This window comes from Hevea brasiliensis, chromosome 11 (genome assembly GCF_030052815.1).
Source record: "Hevea brasiliensis isolate MT/VB/25A 57/8 chromosome 11, ASM3005281v1, whole genome shotgun sequence".
In the NCBI taxonomy this organism is placed as follows: domain Eukaryota; kingdom Viridiplantae; phylum Streptophyta; class Magnoliopsida; order Malpighiales; family Euphorbiaceae; genus Hevea; species Hevea brasiliensis.
Genome location: NC_079503.1, coordinates 31,152,028 through 31,169,174, shown reverse-complemented (window position 1 = coordinate 31,169,174; position 17,147 = coordinate 31,152,028). Strand labels below are relative to the sequence as shown.

The window sequence follows — 17,147 nt, the reverse complement described above, 5'->3', positions numbered from 1 at the left end:
ATAATTGCTATTAATAAATTCTTATGAAATTATAAATTCAATCTTATATAAAAAAATTTAATAAATATTAAATTAAATATTTATATTTAAATTTTATATTTAAATTTATTATTTTTATTATATATATTTTAATTAATTTTAAATAAATAATAATATAAATATTTAATTAATTTTTTAAAAAACAGTTAATTTAATACTTATAAATTTTTGCATATAAAGTAAAGTTTATATTAAATATATTTTTAAATACATTATTTAATTTCTCGTTCTCTTTTTCTTAATTAGCTATTAAAAAAGTTAAAGACCTAAAATGCTTGTGGAGTTTTAAAAATATCTCACTAATAAATAAATTATTTAAGTAACATTTTTCAAGCAATTTTTTAAAAATAATTTCAAAGAAAATTTTCAAAGAAAATTTATTGACGAAAGGGTTATCTTTTATAATTTTACTGTATTTCAAATATTTAACTTTATTGATAATTAATTTAATTTGTAAATAAATCAACGAATATATATATATATATATATATATATATATATATATATATATATATATATATATATACATATTTGTCGAAATCGAATTAATATCTGAGTAAATAGTTATTCAACCTTTTATTTTTTCCCGTTAGACATGTTAGGCATATATATTGACAAGCTGATACATAGCGACACTCATAGGATGCTTTAGACACCAAGACAAAAAGCCTGTGGCACCAAACTCACTGCAACTCAACACCAAACAGAGTCTTAGACGAGGCCCTGAAAATCGTCTTCCTCTATTTGCTTTCAAATGGGCAGATCGCTAGTATTTTCAACAAACATCCCTCTTAGATTTTCTCACTTACCCAGATCAGTTTCATCTTTTCATCACCTAAAAAAGTGTGTTTCACAGAGATTCAGTGAAAATTGCCAATGTGCCATGGTGAATGGCGGAATTCGCTTCAAGGCGGCACCAACAAGAAGGAATTTATCTGCAAAGAATTTACCTACAAAGGCAGTGTTATCTGAGCTTCCTAATCAAAGGCAGTATCCCAAAGTGGCTGCCAATTCAGCTGGACCCATACCACCTAGCCAGCTCATTCAAGTGGTTGAGACTGCTGCTAAGACCGGTGCTGAGGTTTGGTTTTATAGTTCTGTTCTTTGAACTGTGAGATAAAACCCTGATGATATTCTTTTTGATTCTTTCTTGTGTCTGCTATTTTCATTCGATTGTTTCAATTTTTCTAAAGCATGAGTTTCAGGCTGAAAATAAAAAGAAGAATTATATTCAATTTTTCAAAGTTTAAGTATTTTGGTTTTTTGAAAGGACAAAAATAAAGAATTAACCTGCTTTGCACAAATATGAGCTATACATGTACTAATATGTGTAATTTGAAGTAAGTTGATTTCTTGCATGACTATGTTATCAATTCTTGGAATTAAACTGTTTTGGTTTTGTGGCTTATTCTGCCACAGTTATTTTAAGGCAACTTCTGAACTAGAATGTCATATTTGTAATTTTTAATGCCTCCTTGTGGTTGCCAAAAGCCCCCTTTTTTTTTTTTTTACCTCAATCCAGGTGGTGATGGAAGCAGTCAATAAGCCTCGAAATATCTCATATAAAGGACTTACTGACTTGGTGACTGAGTAAGGACTCATCAAAGTTTTCTGATCTCACTCATAATTTGCAGCAAACAATGTTGCAATCTTAAAGAGCAAAGTGTAGAAATTTTATGAGATAGAAGATAACTAAAGATTTCTGTTTATTGGTCACATATAATTATAAATCTTAGTTTCTGCTTGGATTAATTGCACATGCATCTGTGATAAACTTGCCTATTTGCGTTTACGAATCATAACTGTAATTGGACTGATATGGTTGCTTTATGCTATACATACAGTGCTTTTATTTATTTGTAAATGCTAAGCATTTTAATTTCAAAACCCCTATTAATTTCTAAGAATTAAAGTTGTCTATGCATTTTCTACAGATAAAAATTTTATACTTTAGAGCATTCCTTTCTTATTTGTTTGCTAATAGGTTTCTGGAAACACATTGTAGCTGTTGATTGTGCATTCTATTGGAACAATGAGAGAATTTTGAGTCAACTTCAAAACTTTTACAATAATTTTTTTTTTAATTTTTTACACTATGCATGCTTTTCTTTTTTCAATCAAATTCTTGTATTTTGTTGAGAATTCAATTGACCGAGAATGATAAGAAGGGGGATTCTAAATAGGGGGCCTATACTACATTTAAGGTTTTGCTTGGGATAACTGTTATTTTTACTTTTAGTAAAAACACCCCTTTGCTATAAATTTTCTTTGAGGGCTTTTGGGATTTTTTGTGGCCAAAGCATTCTAGAAGCACCTTAGAAGTAGTTTTTGATGACCTTTGGCCAAAACATCTAAGGGGTTACTTTTGCAAAATATGTTTAGATAATGTTAAATTGGCTTATAAGTAATCTCAGTGTACTCGTCTTAGCTAATCCTTAGTTATAGACAATAATGTGGGTAGCTATTTGGATCCATTTATTCCATTCTATTTTATTTAGGATCAATTTATTTGTATTTTGGTGTGATGCTAAATCATTTTTTTCCACTTTTAAACAATGTCTTGCTTTTCTTTTCTTATGTATCTTTCCTAAGGATAGCAATTTATGTTGGAGTTAATGTTTGTTCTAATAGTTGTGTCACATTTGTTTTTGGAAATTTTCATCCATGAAAGCAACCAATTTTCTGTGCAAGTTTTCTTTTCTTTAGTTTATCAATTGTAGCCTGTGACTATATGTGAATTATAGTCTTAAAATATGATGCACATAATGGCTGCTGGCTATTTGGTTGTATTGTTAGATGTGTTAGAACAGGTGAGATTCACTGCTGTACAAGCTAAGAAACCATTCTCTTAAAAAAATTTCAATTAGATTACTCATTGTTTGTGTTCTTAATCATTCAGATACTGGAGCTAAATCCAGACAAGATTCACTAAGTTAATACAAATTTACTTGCAGCACAGACAAAATGAGTGAGGCTGCAATATTGGAAGTCGTTAGAAAGAATTTTGCAGATCACCTTATTCTTGGTGAGGAGGGAGGTGTCATAGGAGATACATTATCTGATTATCTCTGGTGCATTGATCCTCTAGGTTTGCCTCTTCCAACCATACTTTCCTTATTCTTCTTGTCCTTTTTGCTTTTCTTTATATATATATATATATATATATATAATTTTTTTTTTCAATCGGGTTATGAGGCATATCAAGATTTTATCCTCGATTCTTAATATTAACTCTTAGTCTGGTAATAAATTGTATTGTTATTTGTAGTTTTGCCTTTATGATTAAGAGGTATGCATCTTCCTCCTTGTCGCTTGTTCACTTTGGGCTTTTCTCCAAAGCCTTCAAGTTGAAGGGTGAAGGACCATTCAGAGAGAAGTGGTTTTCTTACACCTGTCTGCTACAACTTACTGTGATGTTTATTTTTGGTTATCAGAACCTATAAAATTCTAATAATTTATGCTCTTTGATTCTAGAAATAATTAGCATGAGCTGTAGAAATAGTATGTGTAGATCCATCTGCTGCAGCTTATTTATAGGTGTATACTTCATTATGGAATGCCTGGAATAATCTTTCTTCTTCTTTTCTGCTTCTGCTTCTTTTCTTTTATTCAAGTTGTATATCAATGATTGGCTATGAAAATTAAGATAAAGCAACCATTCATGCATTTATGATGAGTAAAGTTTCGCTTGCAAGCACTCTTTACTCACTTGAAGGTCTGTTTCCTTAGTCCACAGCAAAATGAAGGCTATTTTGGGTGGGACCCAGTTCAAGACTTAACCTTTTCTTATTAATTGTTATTTCCATTTGTTGGGAATTTCTTAATACATTCTACTCATTCTATAATTTGATCACTACAAAATTATTAAACCAAAACATATTGAACGTTACCTATCTCATCATGCTATCAAACTTTGTGTTCTTGTCTCAAATTCCAGATTTTGCTAAGATGTTGGATCCGGTTAAGGTAGCACTTAGCAGCAGCAATAATTCTTAAAGTTGTGAGTTGAATAACAGCAGTAGCCATTTACTAATGAAAGCCAACATTATTTAGTTGTTGCTGGTGGACCTGAGTTGTTAAGAACTGAAGTTGGTTACAGTTAATTGACCTGTTTGTTGATACGCTAGTTTAGTTCTTTGTGATGTAACTTATAACTGATAGGAAAGGATGGCATTGCAGTTATATAAACAGAGCTTTATCCATTCTTGAAAGAATAAAAAGTATCATCCCTTAAGCATTTTCAAAATGACGAGTAAATCCTAGTATCGTATACCATCAATTTAGTATTATGTCCTTATAAAACAAAATGTCAATGACCAGTTTATCTTGTGAAAGTAAAATTGACATAAAGGCCAAATCTGTACCGTCAAAGTGCAAGTTTTATTTTGTGGCCAAAGCTAAGGTCTGACTAGTAATGAAACATTGTTGTTTTGTTTTCTCTTTTGAACTATTTTATTTTCTAACAAAATATTAGAATTAAAAAAAAAAAAAAACTTCTTTCCCAACATTGAGTTGTGAAACAATAAGGTGAACCAGTTTCCAAGTTTCTCTACTCTTCAGAATTCCTATCTGACAATTTACTTTAGAGTCTCTTCATAGAGTCAATAATGGCTGTTATTTTTTACTTTGTGTGATGGTCCATAATGATCTTCTACTTCTTGTTTTCTTGGTTGCTTTGATGCTCTAAATGAAACTAATGAATTCCCTTCATATTTTCTTAATCTTATGAATTTTGTTTTGTCTAACCATAATGGTCTTCTACTTCCCTTTTCTTGGTTGCTTTAATGGTCTAAATGAAACTAATGAATTTCCTTCACAGTTTCTTAATCTTCTAGACAAGGGGTGTGCACGGTTTTTGGTTCTACCGAACCGAACTAAAAAGAATCGAAAAAAAAAAAAAAAAGAATTGAACCGTATCACCCCAAACTTATTTTACTATTTTGGTTTGGTTTTGGTTCTTAATCAATAACTAAACCAAAACCATACTGGATCGAAGAACCTATTTTATACATATATTTTTCTAAGATTTTTTTAGATATATTATGTTATTTCAATATGATGGTGGCTTTAGTGTAACACAAAAGTTACTCTCTTTGTGACCTGGAGATCACAAGTTTGAACCACGTGAATAGCTTAGATGCAAAGCATTGGTAAGGCTGCGTGCGTCGACCCTCTTTAGAGCTCATAAGCTTGATATATTTCATGCATTGGTTCATCCTTTATTATATTATTTCAATATAATTATATATATTTATATGCAATTAAGATTGTAAAATATGTGTCTGTGCAATTGCATATATATACATAGAATGATTATAATTATGGACTATATAAAACTTAATACTATTTTTCATTCTTCCATCTTTTCTTAAGAATTTTTGTTATAAAGGTATTAGATCACCATATGGTACTTAATTATTAATTCGTTAATGTATTATATGATATACTTTGTAGTACTTAATTATATTGTTTTTAATTATACATGTACTTTCTAGTCAAAGACTATATAATTAAGGAATAGCTAAAAGGTATATTAAATAATATACTTGTAGTTAATAATTATATATGTATGCAATTGATTTCATTATAGCTAATTAAGCTATGCAAGGATAAATTGTAAGTTGTCTAAAAACACATCTGATTTCCCTTATTTGTATGCTAATAATTACAAATTAATAAATTTTGTTGAGAACAGTAAATTTGGAGGAAAAATAATTTTTCTTCTTATTGTATAACCATATACAAGGTTCCCTATTTATATAGGGTGAGTTACAAATACAAAAGGAAACTAAATAAAGACCTAGCTAATTGCAGGATACCTAGCTAATTTCAAGGATGCCTAGCTAATTACAAGGATTCTAAATACATAAGTTTCCTATAATTACTGATACACCTATAATTACTGATACACCCAATAATTATATGAATTCTAACACTCCCCCTCAAGTTGGTCCATAGATATCACACATGCCAAACTTGTAAACTAAAGTATGAAAAACTTTGCTGCTGAGACCCTTGGTGAACACATCAGCTAGTTGCTCTTTTGAAGCTATATACTCAATAGTTAACGAGCCATCTACTACCTTTTCTTTTACGAAGTGTCGATCAATTTTTACGTGTTTGGTTCTATCATGCTGAACATGATTGTGGACAATATTAATAGCAGCTTTATTATCATAAAACAAGGATGAGCTATTTGTTTCTGACAACTTAAATTTTTTCATCAACTTTTCCAACCATATTAGTTCACAAATTCCCTGTGCCATGGCTCTATACTCAGCTTCTGCACTTGATCTAGCAGTCATACTTTGTTTCTTGCTTCTCCAAGTAACAAGATTTTCTCCAACATATGTACAATATCCCGAGGTTGACCTTCTGTCATCAAGAGAACCTGCCCAATTTGCATCTGTAAAAACTTCTATCTGTAAATGACCATGTTTAGAGAAAAGCATACTTTTCTCGGGCATAGACATCATATATCTGATAATACGCAACACAGCCTCCCAATGAGATATCCGAGGGTCGTGCATATACTGGCTTACTAGGCTTACTGCATAGGCTATATCTGGCCTAGTATGTGAGAGATAAATTAACCTCCCAACCAACCTTTGATATCTCTCCATGTCAACTAACTCACCAACACCAGCTTGTAACTTATGGTTAGTTTCTGTTATGGAAAGTCAATCACTATATTATTTCTTTTTATATTCTGTATTCTGTATTCCTATTTAGGATTTCTTATTTAGGATTTCTTCCTAATTAGTAGAACACAAGTATAGGAATCAATTGTATATATATACCCATGTACAGATTAATTAAAATTAAGGAGAATCATCTCTTTCTACATGGTATCAGAGCAGGTCATCTATCTAGGGTGACTATTTGTTCTCACCACCCAGCTCAGGAGAGACTTTGGCCGCCGACCGGCCGTTTCGACTCCGATCAACATCGCCGGCGTCGCCTCAACCCCCTCATTCCACCATTGTGTGAAGGACTTCTGAGGTTTGGCTCTCAGATCCTATTTCGGTATTTGATTGATTTGTGATTTTGGGTTATTTTGCTACTGTAAGCACTTTGGATTAGCATTTCGGTTAGTTTTCTTTGTCTCAACAAATGGAAGACAATAAGAATGTTATTTATGATGTGATTCTAGTGATGACTAAGATCACGGAACACAAACTTAATGATTCGAATTACCTGGAGTGGAGTAAGACTGTTAGGGTCTATTTGCGTAGCATTGATAAGGATGATCACCTTACTAAAGATCCACCTATGGATGATACATGACAAACTTGGCTAAGGGAGGATGTTCGGTTGTTTTTGCAGCTTCGGAACTCGATTCACAGTGAGGTAATTAGTTTAATTAATCACTATGAATTTGTTAAGGAATTGATAGATTACTTAGATTTTCTGTATTATCTCCTGTATTTATGATGTTTGTAAGGAATTCTACCGTGCTGAGAAAGAGGATAAGTCTCTCACGGCTTATTTTATGGATTTTAAACGGGTATATGAGGAATTTAATGTACTGTTGTGTTTTAATCCTGATGTGAAAGTTCAGTAGGCCCAACGAGAGCAACTGGCTGTTATGAGTTTTCTTGTAGGCCTTCCTTTAGAATATGAGACTGCTAAATCTTAGATTCTCTCTAGTTCTGAGATTTCCTCTTTACATGAAACGTTCACACGAGTCCTTCGTACAGAGAGTACCCAATCTTCACAGCCTGCCAATAGTGCTCTTATTAGCCGTAATCCAAATGGACAACAGGGTAATAGAAGAGGAAGTAGAGGAGGAATTACAGGCAACAGAAGTAATCAGCGTAATGGAGAGGCTAGTTATAATCAGGACTCAAAAGGAGTCATTTGTTATTATTGCCATGAGCCTAGCCATACAAAATATAATTGTCCGCAACTTCAGAGGAAAAATCAGCGATCACAGATGACAAATATGGCAGCAGAGGATTCTACAGTATCTTCCTCTGAGAAAACTATTTTGGTATCTGCAGAGGATTTTGCACAGTTTTCCCAGTATCAGGCATCTCTAAAGCCTATCAGTTCCCCTGTCACTGCGATCGCTGAGTCAGGTAAATCCACTACATGCCTTGTGTCTTCCTCATCCAAATGGGTTATTGATTCTAGTGCGATAGATCACATGACAGGTAATTTTAGTCTTCTATTTGCTTTTCAGTCTAATCTCACTTCCTCCTCTACTGTTACTTTAGCTGATGATTCTACTTCTTGTGTCATGGGTTCTGGAACTGCGAACCCGATTTCGTCAATTTCTTTGTCATCTGTTTTATGTCTATCAAAATTCTCTTTTAATCTACTTTCTGTTAGTAAACTTACTCGTACTATAAATTGTTCTGTTTTCTTTTTTCTTGACCAGTGTTTGTTTCAGGATCTTACGACGAAGCAGATTATTGGTAGAGGACGTGAGTCAGGTGGTCTCTACATTCTGGAAAATCATGTACTGCGGTCGCTTGTTTGCTCCAGTACCTTAACACCTCTTGAAGCTCATTGTAGATTGGGCCATCCTTCTTTGTCTACCATGAAGAAGCTATGTCCTCAGTTTCAATCTTTATCAGTACTAGAATGTGAGTCGTGTCAGTTTGCAAAACATCATTGTTTGCTTTCTGTATCTAGAGTCAATAAACGGGCTTCATCCCTTTTTGAGTTAGTTCATTCTGATATTTGGGGTCCTTATTCTGTTACTTCTAAAACTGGATTTCGTTATTTTGTTACTTTTGTTGATGATTACTCTCGTGTTACTTGGTTATATTTAATGAAGAATCATTCTGAGTTGTTTTCTATCTTTTGTGCCTTTTGTAATGAAATCAAAACTCAATTTAATATTTCTGTGCGCATATTAAGAAGTGACAATGCCAAAGAATACTTTTCAGCAAAATATCAGTCTTATATGACACAAAATGACATTCTTCATCAGTCTTTCTGTGTGGATACCCCATTCCAAAATGGCGTGGCTGAAAGAATAAATTGGCATCTTCTTGAGGTAATTCGTGCTCTTCTTTTTCAGATGAAAGTTTCTAAACACTTTTGGGCGGATAGAGTTTCTACGGCATATTTTTTGATCAATCATATGCCGTCTTCTGTCCTTAATGGGGATATTCATTATACTGCTATGTTTCCTACAAAATTTTTATTCCCTGTTGAACCCCGTATTTTTTGTTGTACCTGTTTTGTGCGTGATGTTCGTCCACAGGTTACTAAATTGGATCCAAAGTCTCTCAAATGTGTCTTCCTTGGGTACTCCCGGTTGGTTACAAAAAGGGTACCGCTGTTTCTCTCCTACTCTTAATCGTTATCTTGTTTATGCAGATGTTACATTTTTTGAGTCCACCCCATTTTTTCTCAATCATCTGTGTATGAGAGTCAGGGGGAGGAGGATGATCTCTTAATATATACTGTCCAACTAATGTCTAGTCCTCTCTCATAGCCTGTTCCTTCTGTCTTTAGATCTACTCGATCTCCCGTTGTTTATTCCAAGAGATTGGAGATTCCTGACTCAGATCCTCCACCAGCTACTTTGTTGGGAGATCCTGTACCTCATACTGATCATGATTCTGATATAGACTTACCCATTGCTCTTCATAAAGGTAAACGTTCATGTACTTACCCTATCTCTTCTTTTGTTTCTTATAATCAATTGTGTTCTTGTTTTCAGTGTTTTGTTACTTCTTTAGACTCTGTTCCAATCCCTAATACTGTTGGTGAGACACTGTCTCATCCTGGCTGGTGTGCTACTATGAAGAGAAAATGGAGGCTTTAGATGCTAATGGTACATGGAAAATATTGTCTTTGTCCACTGGTAAGAAAGCTATTGGTTGCAAATGGGTATTTACAGTAAAGGTAAATCCTGATGGTTCTGTGGCTAGGTTAAAAGCACGCCTTGTAGCAAAAGGATATGCTCAGACATATGAAGTTGATTGCTTTGACACTTTTTCTCCTGTAGCTAAACTTACTTCTGTTCTTTTGTTTATCTCTTTAGCAGCTACATATGATTGGCCCTTGCACCAATTGGATATCAAAAATGCTTTCCTTCACGATGATCTTCAGGAGGAGGTATATATGGAGCAACCACCTGGGTTTGTTGCTCAGGGGGAATTGAGTAAAGTTTGTAGACTTCGGAAGTCTTTTTACAGCTTGAAACAAAGTCCTAGGGCCTGATTTGGGAGATTCAGTGAAGCAGTACAAGAATTTGGTATGCAAAAGAGTAAGTATGATCATTTAGTATTTTATAGGCAATCTGAGGCTGGTCTAATTCTCCTGGTAGTCTATGTGGATGACATTGTCATCACTAGGAGTGACTCTGCAGGTATTTCATCTCTTAAAACCTTCCTCCAAACCCAGTTTCAGACTAAAAACTTGGGATTGTTAAAGTATTTCTTGGGTATTGAAGTTATGAGAAGTAAGAAGGGTATTTTCTTATCTCAAAGAAAATATGTCCTCGATTTATTGACAGAGACAGGAAAATTAGGTGCTAAGTCTTGTAGTGCACTAATAACTCCAAATTTACAACTATTAGCAGGGGATAGTGAGTTGTTTGAAGATCCAAAGAGATACAGGAGATTGGTAGGAAAATTGAACTACCTTACAGTTACTCGTCCTGACATTGCTTATGCCGTTAGTGTGGTAAGTCAGTTTATGTCTTCCCCATCTGTTGCTTATTGGGAAGCCTTGGGATAAATCTTGTATTATCTGAAGGGTGCTCCAGGAAGAGGTTTGTTATATGGTAATCATGGGCATTTGAATGTTGAATGTTTTTCAGATGCTGACTGGGCTGGATCTAAGGTTGACAGGAGGTCAACTACTGGATATTGCGTTTTTGTTGGAGGAAATTTGGTGTCTTGGAGAAGCAAGGAGCAGAGTGTAGTTTTTCGATCTAGTGCTGAATCCGAATACAGAGCCATGGCACAATCAGTATGTGAGGTAATATGGATACTTCAATTACTAGATGAGATAGGTTTTAAGACCTCACTGACTGCGAAATTGTGGTGTGATAATCAATCTGCTCTCCATATTGCTTCTAATCCGGTGTTTCATGAGCGGACCAAATATATTGAGATTGATTGTCACTTTGTTCGTGAAAATATTCAACAACAGATCATCTCAACAGGACACATCAAAACTGGAGAGCAGTTAGGAGATATTTTTACAAAAGCTCTGAATGGAGCTAGGATTGACTACATTTGTAACAAGTTGGGCATGATTAACATTTATGCTCCAACTTGAGGGGGAGTGTTATGGAAAGTCAATCACTGTATTATTTCTCTGTATATTCTGTATTTCTATTTAGGATTTCTTATTTAGAATTTCTTCCTAATTAGTAAAACACAATTATAGGAATCAATTGTATATATATATACACATGTACAGATTAATTAAAATTAAAGAGAATCATCTCTTTCTACATTTTCAATAGGAGTGTCTACGGGTTTACACCCTAACATGCCAGTTTCTTTTAACAAATCCAGGATGTATTTTCTTTGGGAGATAAAAATCCCTTTATCAGATCTAGCAACTTCAATTCCAAGAAAATACCACAGCTTTCCCAAATCCTTAATTTTAAACTCTTGGGCTAAGAGAGTTTTCAATCGACCAATTTTCTCCCTATTGTCTCCTGTCACAACTATATCATCCACATAGATAATAAGAAAAGTGATCTTACCTCTAAAATGTCTTATGAATAAGGTATGATTAGCATTGCTTTGATGATAGCCAAAGGAAATCATTGCTTTACTGAATCTATCAAACCACGCCCTTGGTGACTCTTTCAAACCATATAAGGCTTTCTTCAACCTGTAAACCTTCCTTTTACTCTTAACATCATCAAAACCTGGAGGAATTTCCATATAGACTTCTTATTCCAGATTTCCATGTAAAAAGGCATTTTTAACATCAAACTGTTGAAGATCCCACTCAAGATTGGCTGCATAGGATAGCAACACTTTGATGGTATTCATCTTTGCAACAGATGCAAATGTCTCTTCATAATTAACTCCATAAGTCTGTGTATAGCCCTTTGCTACTAGTCTAGCCTTGTATCTTTCAATTGATCCATTTGCCATGTGTTTTTACTGTGAAAACCCATTTACGTCCCATTGGTTTCTTTTCTAATGAAGAGTCAACAAGATCCCATGTTCCATTTTTTGCCAAGCTTTCATCTCTTCAACCATAGCTGCCTTCCAGTGTGGATCAAGGTATGCCTCCTTCCAATCTTGTGGTATCGATACAGAAGAAACAGACAATAAAAAGGCTCTATAGGAGGGAGACAAAGAGTCATAGGACACAAATTTGGAAATAGGATATTTAGTATAAGATCTAACTGCTTTTCTGATGGCAATGGGAATATCAAGATCCTTAGTAGAAGAATTAGGGCTAGAGTCTGGATTATTAAGAATCAAAGGAAACTCACTGTCACACGTTACCCCTCTGTAAGGCATAACATGATCCCGTAGTATACCTAATGAATTACCGACTCCATCTACCGATAACCCATTAAATACACAATAAAGGATTTTAAAACAATTTTCTTACTTTTTGAAAGTTGTGAGCTTTTATAGCAGATACTAAAAACATTTACTTGAAGTTTAAAGACTAGTTAAAATTTTTGTCCATTTTTATTTTTACGCAAATTTTTGAAAAAATTTCGGCAGAGTGCCTTCTATACTCAACTTAACTCAAACTTAGTCTTTATCCCAAAAATTTGGGGTCGGCTATATGGATTCGCTTTTTCCACTCTGAACGATTTTGGGTTAAATCCTCAGAAATGTGTAATGCTTCTAGGTCATGTTGTACTACTATCCTCCAAGTCAATTTAGGTCTACCCCTTTTTTTCTTTCTATCCTCTAACCTAATGTGCTCTACTTGTCTAACTGGAGCCTCCGTATGTTTACGCTTCACATGACCAAACCACATCAATCTCCCTTCTCTCAACTTATCTTCAATTGGCACCACTCCTACCTTTTCTCTAATACTCTCATTACGGACTTTATCTAGTCTAGTATGGCCACTCATCCACCTTAATATTCTCATCTCTGCAACTCTTATCTTAGATGCATATGACTCTTTCAGTGCTCAACACTCACTACCATATAACATAGCCGATCGTATGGCTGTACGGTAAAATTTTCCTTTCATTTTATTGGGAATCTTACGATTACATAAAACTCCCGTGGCACGTCTCCACTTCAACCATCCGGCTTTAATCCTATGACTAACATCCTCCTCACATCCCCCATCTACTTGATGGACTGAGCCTAGATATTTAAAGTGATTACTTTGGAACAGTACCACTCCATTTAAACTAACTCCTTCCCTATCACCAGTTTGGCCTTCACTGAACTTGCAATGAATGTATTCTGTCTTCGTTCTACTTAACTTAAAACCCTTTGACTCTAGAGTACTTCTCCAAAGTTCTAGTTTTCTATTGACTCCTTCTCATGTCTCATCTATCAGAACAATATCATCTGCAAACATCATACATCAAGGAATACTCTCTTGTATATGTTTCGTCAGTTCATCTAAAACTAATGTAAAAAGATAATGGCTTATGGCTGATCCTTGGTGTAATCCAATTGAGATCGGAAAATCTCTTGTGTCCCCTTCCACTATGCGCACAATAGTAGTTGTTCCTTCATACATATCTCTCAATACTTGTATGTACCTAATAGATACCCTTTTTTGTTCTAACACATTTCAATAATTCATTTCATCAAAATTAACTACTACCACAATACAAATTAACATTATTTCTCCCAATTCCATAATTCAAAATAATTCTCAATTCAATTATCTTCAAAAATAATACTAAATAACTTCATTCATATTCTATTAAAGAAAAATCAATTTACATTCATCAACCTAAAATTTACATTAGAAAATCCAAAATAATATTATTACAAAATCTATAGAACTGCTTAAGATCAGTTTATATATGTACATACAATTACATACACCAAAATAAGCATTACAATCAGGATATAAAATTATACCCGACAAAATCTCAAGGATGTAGCTCCGAAATCCTCAGCAGCTCACTCTGCTCATTCACTAGTCTCTCTATCTGCAACAGCAATAAACAGCCATCGCTGAGTACTATGACTCAGTGGTGCACAACATACTAAAATGACATTTTATGCATAATTCAAATCACATTTATTCAAATATAGTACTGAACAATGAAAAGTAGATACAAAAGACAATTTATAATTTTGTTCAAAACATTCTCAAAACAAGTTTCATAAAAACACACAGTTATATCATCTCATCATAACAATGTTCATCTCAATAGCCGGAGGCTTATGATGAATCATAAGGCTAGCTAGCTCAATCTATGGGTACCCATTCAATTTCTTCTTTTACTAGCACACACCTCAACACTTTAGCCAGAGAGGGAATCAAAATTCAAAACTAATTCCTCCCACTAGTCATGCTAGTGAGGCATTCAAATATATGGTCATGGCACTATGGTTTCAAAATTGTCTTAGCAATTTACTAAACATTTATTGCTAAATCAAACACATACAATTAAACTTTACAACAATTTAGGTCAACACAATTTGTTCATTTCAATCACAAAGTTGCAATCAAAATAAATCATAATTCATTTTATACAATTGCAAAAGAAATTTAAAGACAAATTTTATGTTGTGCATAAACCTTATGCGAGTCGCCTCTTGGCCTTGACTCGATGCCTCAGGTTCTTTCCCGGTATTCTTTTCGACTGAAACACACAATTTTACAGTGTTTTAGTATCACAATTTATCATAAATCAAAAAAGAAATTCAAATCTATTTATTTCTAGCTTTAATATGTTTAACTTGATGTTCTTTAAAATTTGCACTTCGGGGTTACTATTCACAACACTTTTCAAGTCAAATTGTTGACTTTCTCATGCTTAATAGGTATAGGGATTTCAATTTCACCCACATACCACATTTTGGTTACCTAATTTGTTGGTTTTGGTTGTTTCCTCAAATTTTAAATCTCTTAGGTGAAATTTCCAAATTTCAGATTTGGTGTCCTGTTTTGCACTGTTCCATTGATCATGTTGCCGTTGAAATTTGGCTAAGTTTTCTTTATAGAAGTTGTTCCTTATTGTCTTAACTTTATTTTCCTTTTTGAATCACTCAATTTGGAGTTTTGTAGCCAAAGATACGACTATTTGAATAGGGCTGGTCGGATTTAGTGTTACCCAGAATTCTGGGCATTTTCTGGATACTAGCAGTTTTGGTGTGCTGACTGCAGGTGACTTTTTGGGTAGGTTATGATCAAAATTTAGGTTTGTTTTCTTCATAAAAGTTGTAGGGCTATGTCTTAGCTTTCCATCGGTATAAGATTCAGGTCATTTGGACCTTTCTAGACAAAGTTATGGTCATTTAAGTAACTATTGTTTATTTGGTCATTTTTGTACAGGGCAGTGTGCCCAAATCCGGATTTGGCCTAATTTTTCACTATCCTAATGTCATTTTCTGGGCATGGTTCTCAAATGAAAATGTATCATTTTATGTCTATTTTCATTCTCAATTGACCTCACACCAATTGGGCTGGAAAATTCTAGTTTTGGTCCCTGAAAAGGACCTATGTCAAGCTGTCAGCATACTGACCCTAACCAATCCAAATTGAAACTTGGTTCTAGCAATTCACACACACCACAAATGATCACAATTTACCATTTTCAACCTCCATTAAGGCCATTTACATCATTTGACCATTTCCTAAATTTTTTTCTAAATTTTCAAGAGGTTAAGAACACTAATTCCCCATTTAACACAATTCATAAAATCAAAGGTTATAATTTATATCTATACACTCATTCAAGTATTCTAACATGTTTAATTCACATAAACATCATCAAAACCCTAAGGGACTAGGGCTGGCCGAAATTCATGGGGTCCCTTTCTTGCATAATTCTTTCAATTATTCATTAATTTTCAACTTAATTCAAGTACTTGAGCATGAAAATGGAGAAAGAATTGAAAGAAAAACACTAACATTTTCTTTGAATTCCAATTCTTCAAATCCTTCACTTTCTCCTTTCCTTTTCTTCTTCACTCTTCTTGTCTAGGTTAATTTAGAAGCTTACTAGGGTTTAGGGTTAGATTTTGTGAGAGAAAATCAAGTTATTCAAGTTTGAATAACTCTTAAATGGTGGACACAAATGGAGATGAGGGTGAGAAGGAGGTTCGGCCGGCTTGGGTGAGGGAAGAAGATATTTTCTTTTTAATTTTATGTGTTTTTATCTTTAAACTGACTTAGTCAAAGAATTTAAATAAATTAAAAATCAATTTGATGTCATGCATGATGTCATCGTGATGAGGTCATTAATTTATTTTCTTTTCTTTTCTTTTTCTCTTGTTTTTTTTTCATACTTTTTTTAATTTAATTCTATATTTCAAAATTTTCATTTCTCCGATTTTATTGGACAGTTAGGTCATGAGTCGCCTCTAGGGGTGAATTGACCAATTTGCCCCTCGCCGGTCTAATCCGGTTTGCAAGTTATTCGATATTTCTTCCTGATCCCTGATCTAATTATTTGACTTGCTTAAAAATTCTTTTTTTCGTGATTTTCTCTTTTCCACTGTGTTCGCAATAGTCCTAAGGACCGCGGTATCACATTTTTCAGTTCGAAATTTGAGTTAAGACTGACTTCGCAGTCACTTCCCGGGAAGGTCACCTATAGTTGTGACTCCGGCTCATTTAACTTTTTTTGTTCTGTTTTTCTTCTTTATACTTAACTATTTGGCAATTACTAATTATTTGCGTTCATGGCTTATCTAGGTGTCTTAGATGTGATTCTAATCCCCTTAATTGTTCGGACCGACACCAATCATCGGAATAGTAAAATGTACCAGGCTATGCAAATAGGGGTGTTACAATTCTCCCCCCCCCCTTTAAAATAAATTTCGTCTTGAAATTTTACTTGGTATCAGTCTCTGAACAGCTGTGGATGCTGTCTCCTCATGTCCTCCTCTCGTTCTCAAGTAGCCTCTTGGCCTGAATGATGGTTCCATAGTATTTGCACTAACGGTGTTTGCTTGTTCCGTAGCTATTTCACCTCATATGCCAGAATCTCTATGAGTTCTTCCTCA

At 34.0% G+C, this 17,147-nt stretch overlaps 1 protein-coding gene across 5 annotated transcripts in view; it reads left to right on the top strand.

The window, feature by feature from the left end:
- Positions 1-650: 650 nt before the first annotated feature.
- The window catches only part of LOC110661564 (phosphatase IMPL1, chloroplastic), a 79,543-nt gene continuing 63,046 nt past the window's right edge, over positions 651-17,147 (top strand). For 2 of the 5 annotated variants that reach the window (XM_021820223.2, XM_021820222.2), the window contains exons 1-3: positions 666-1,120; positions 1,562-1,629; positions 2,994-3,127. In XM_021820223.2, the coding sequence (XP_021675915.2) occupies positions 794-1,120; positions 1,562-1,629; positions 2,994-3,127 (529 nt within the window). In that variant the 5' untranslated portion in view covers positions 666-793. Of the gene's footprint in view, positions 1,121-1,561; positions 1,630-2,993; positions 3,128-17,147 lie in introns of all 5 variants that reach the window. The other 3 variants (XM_058130018.1, XM_058130020.1, XM_058130021.1) reach the window with 3 other exon arrangements.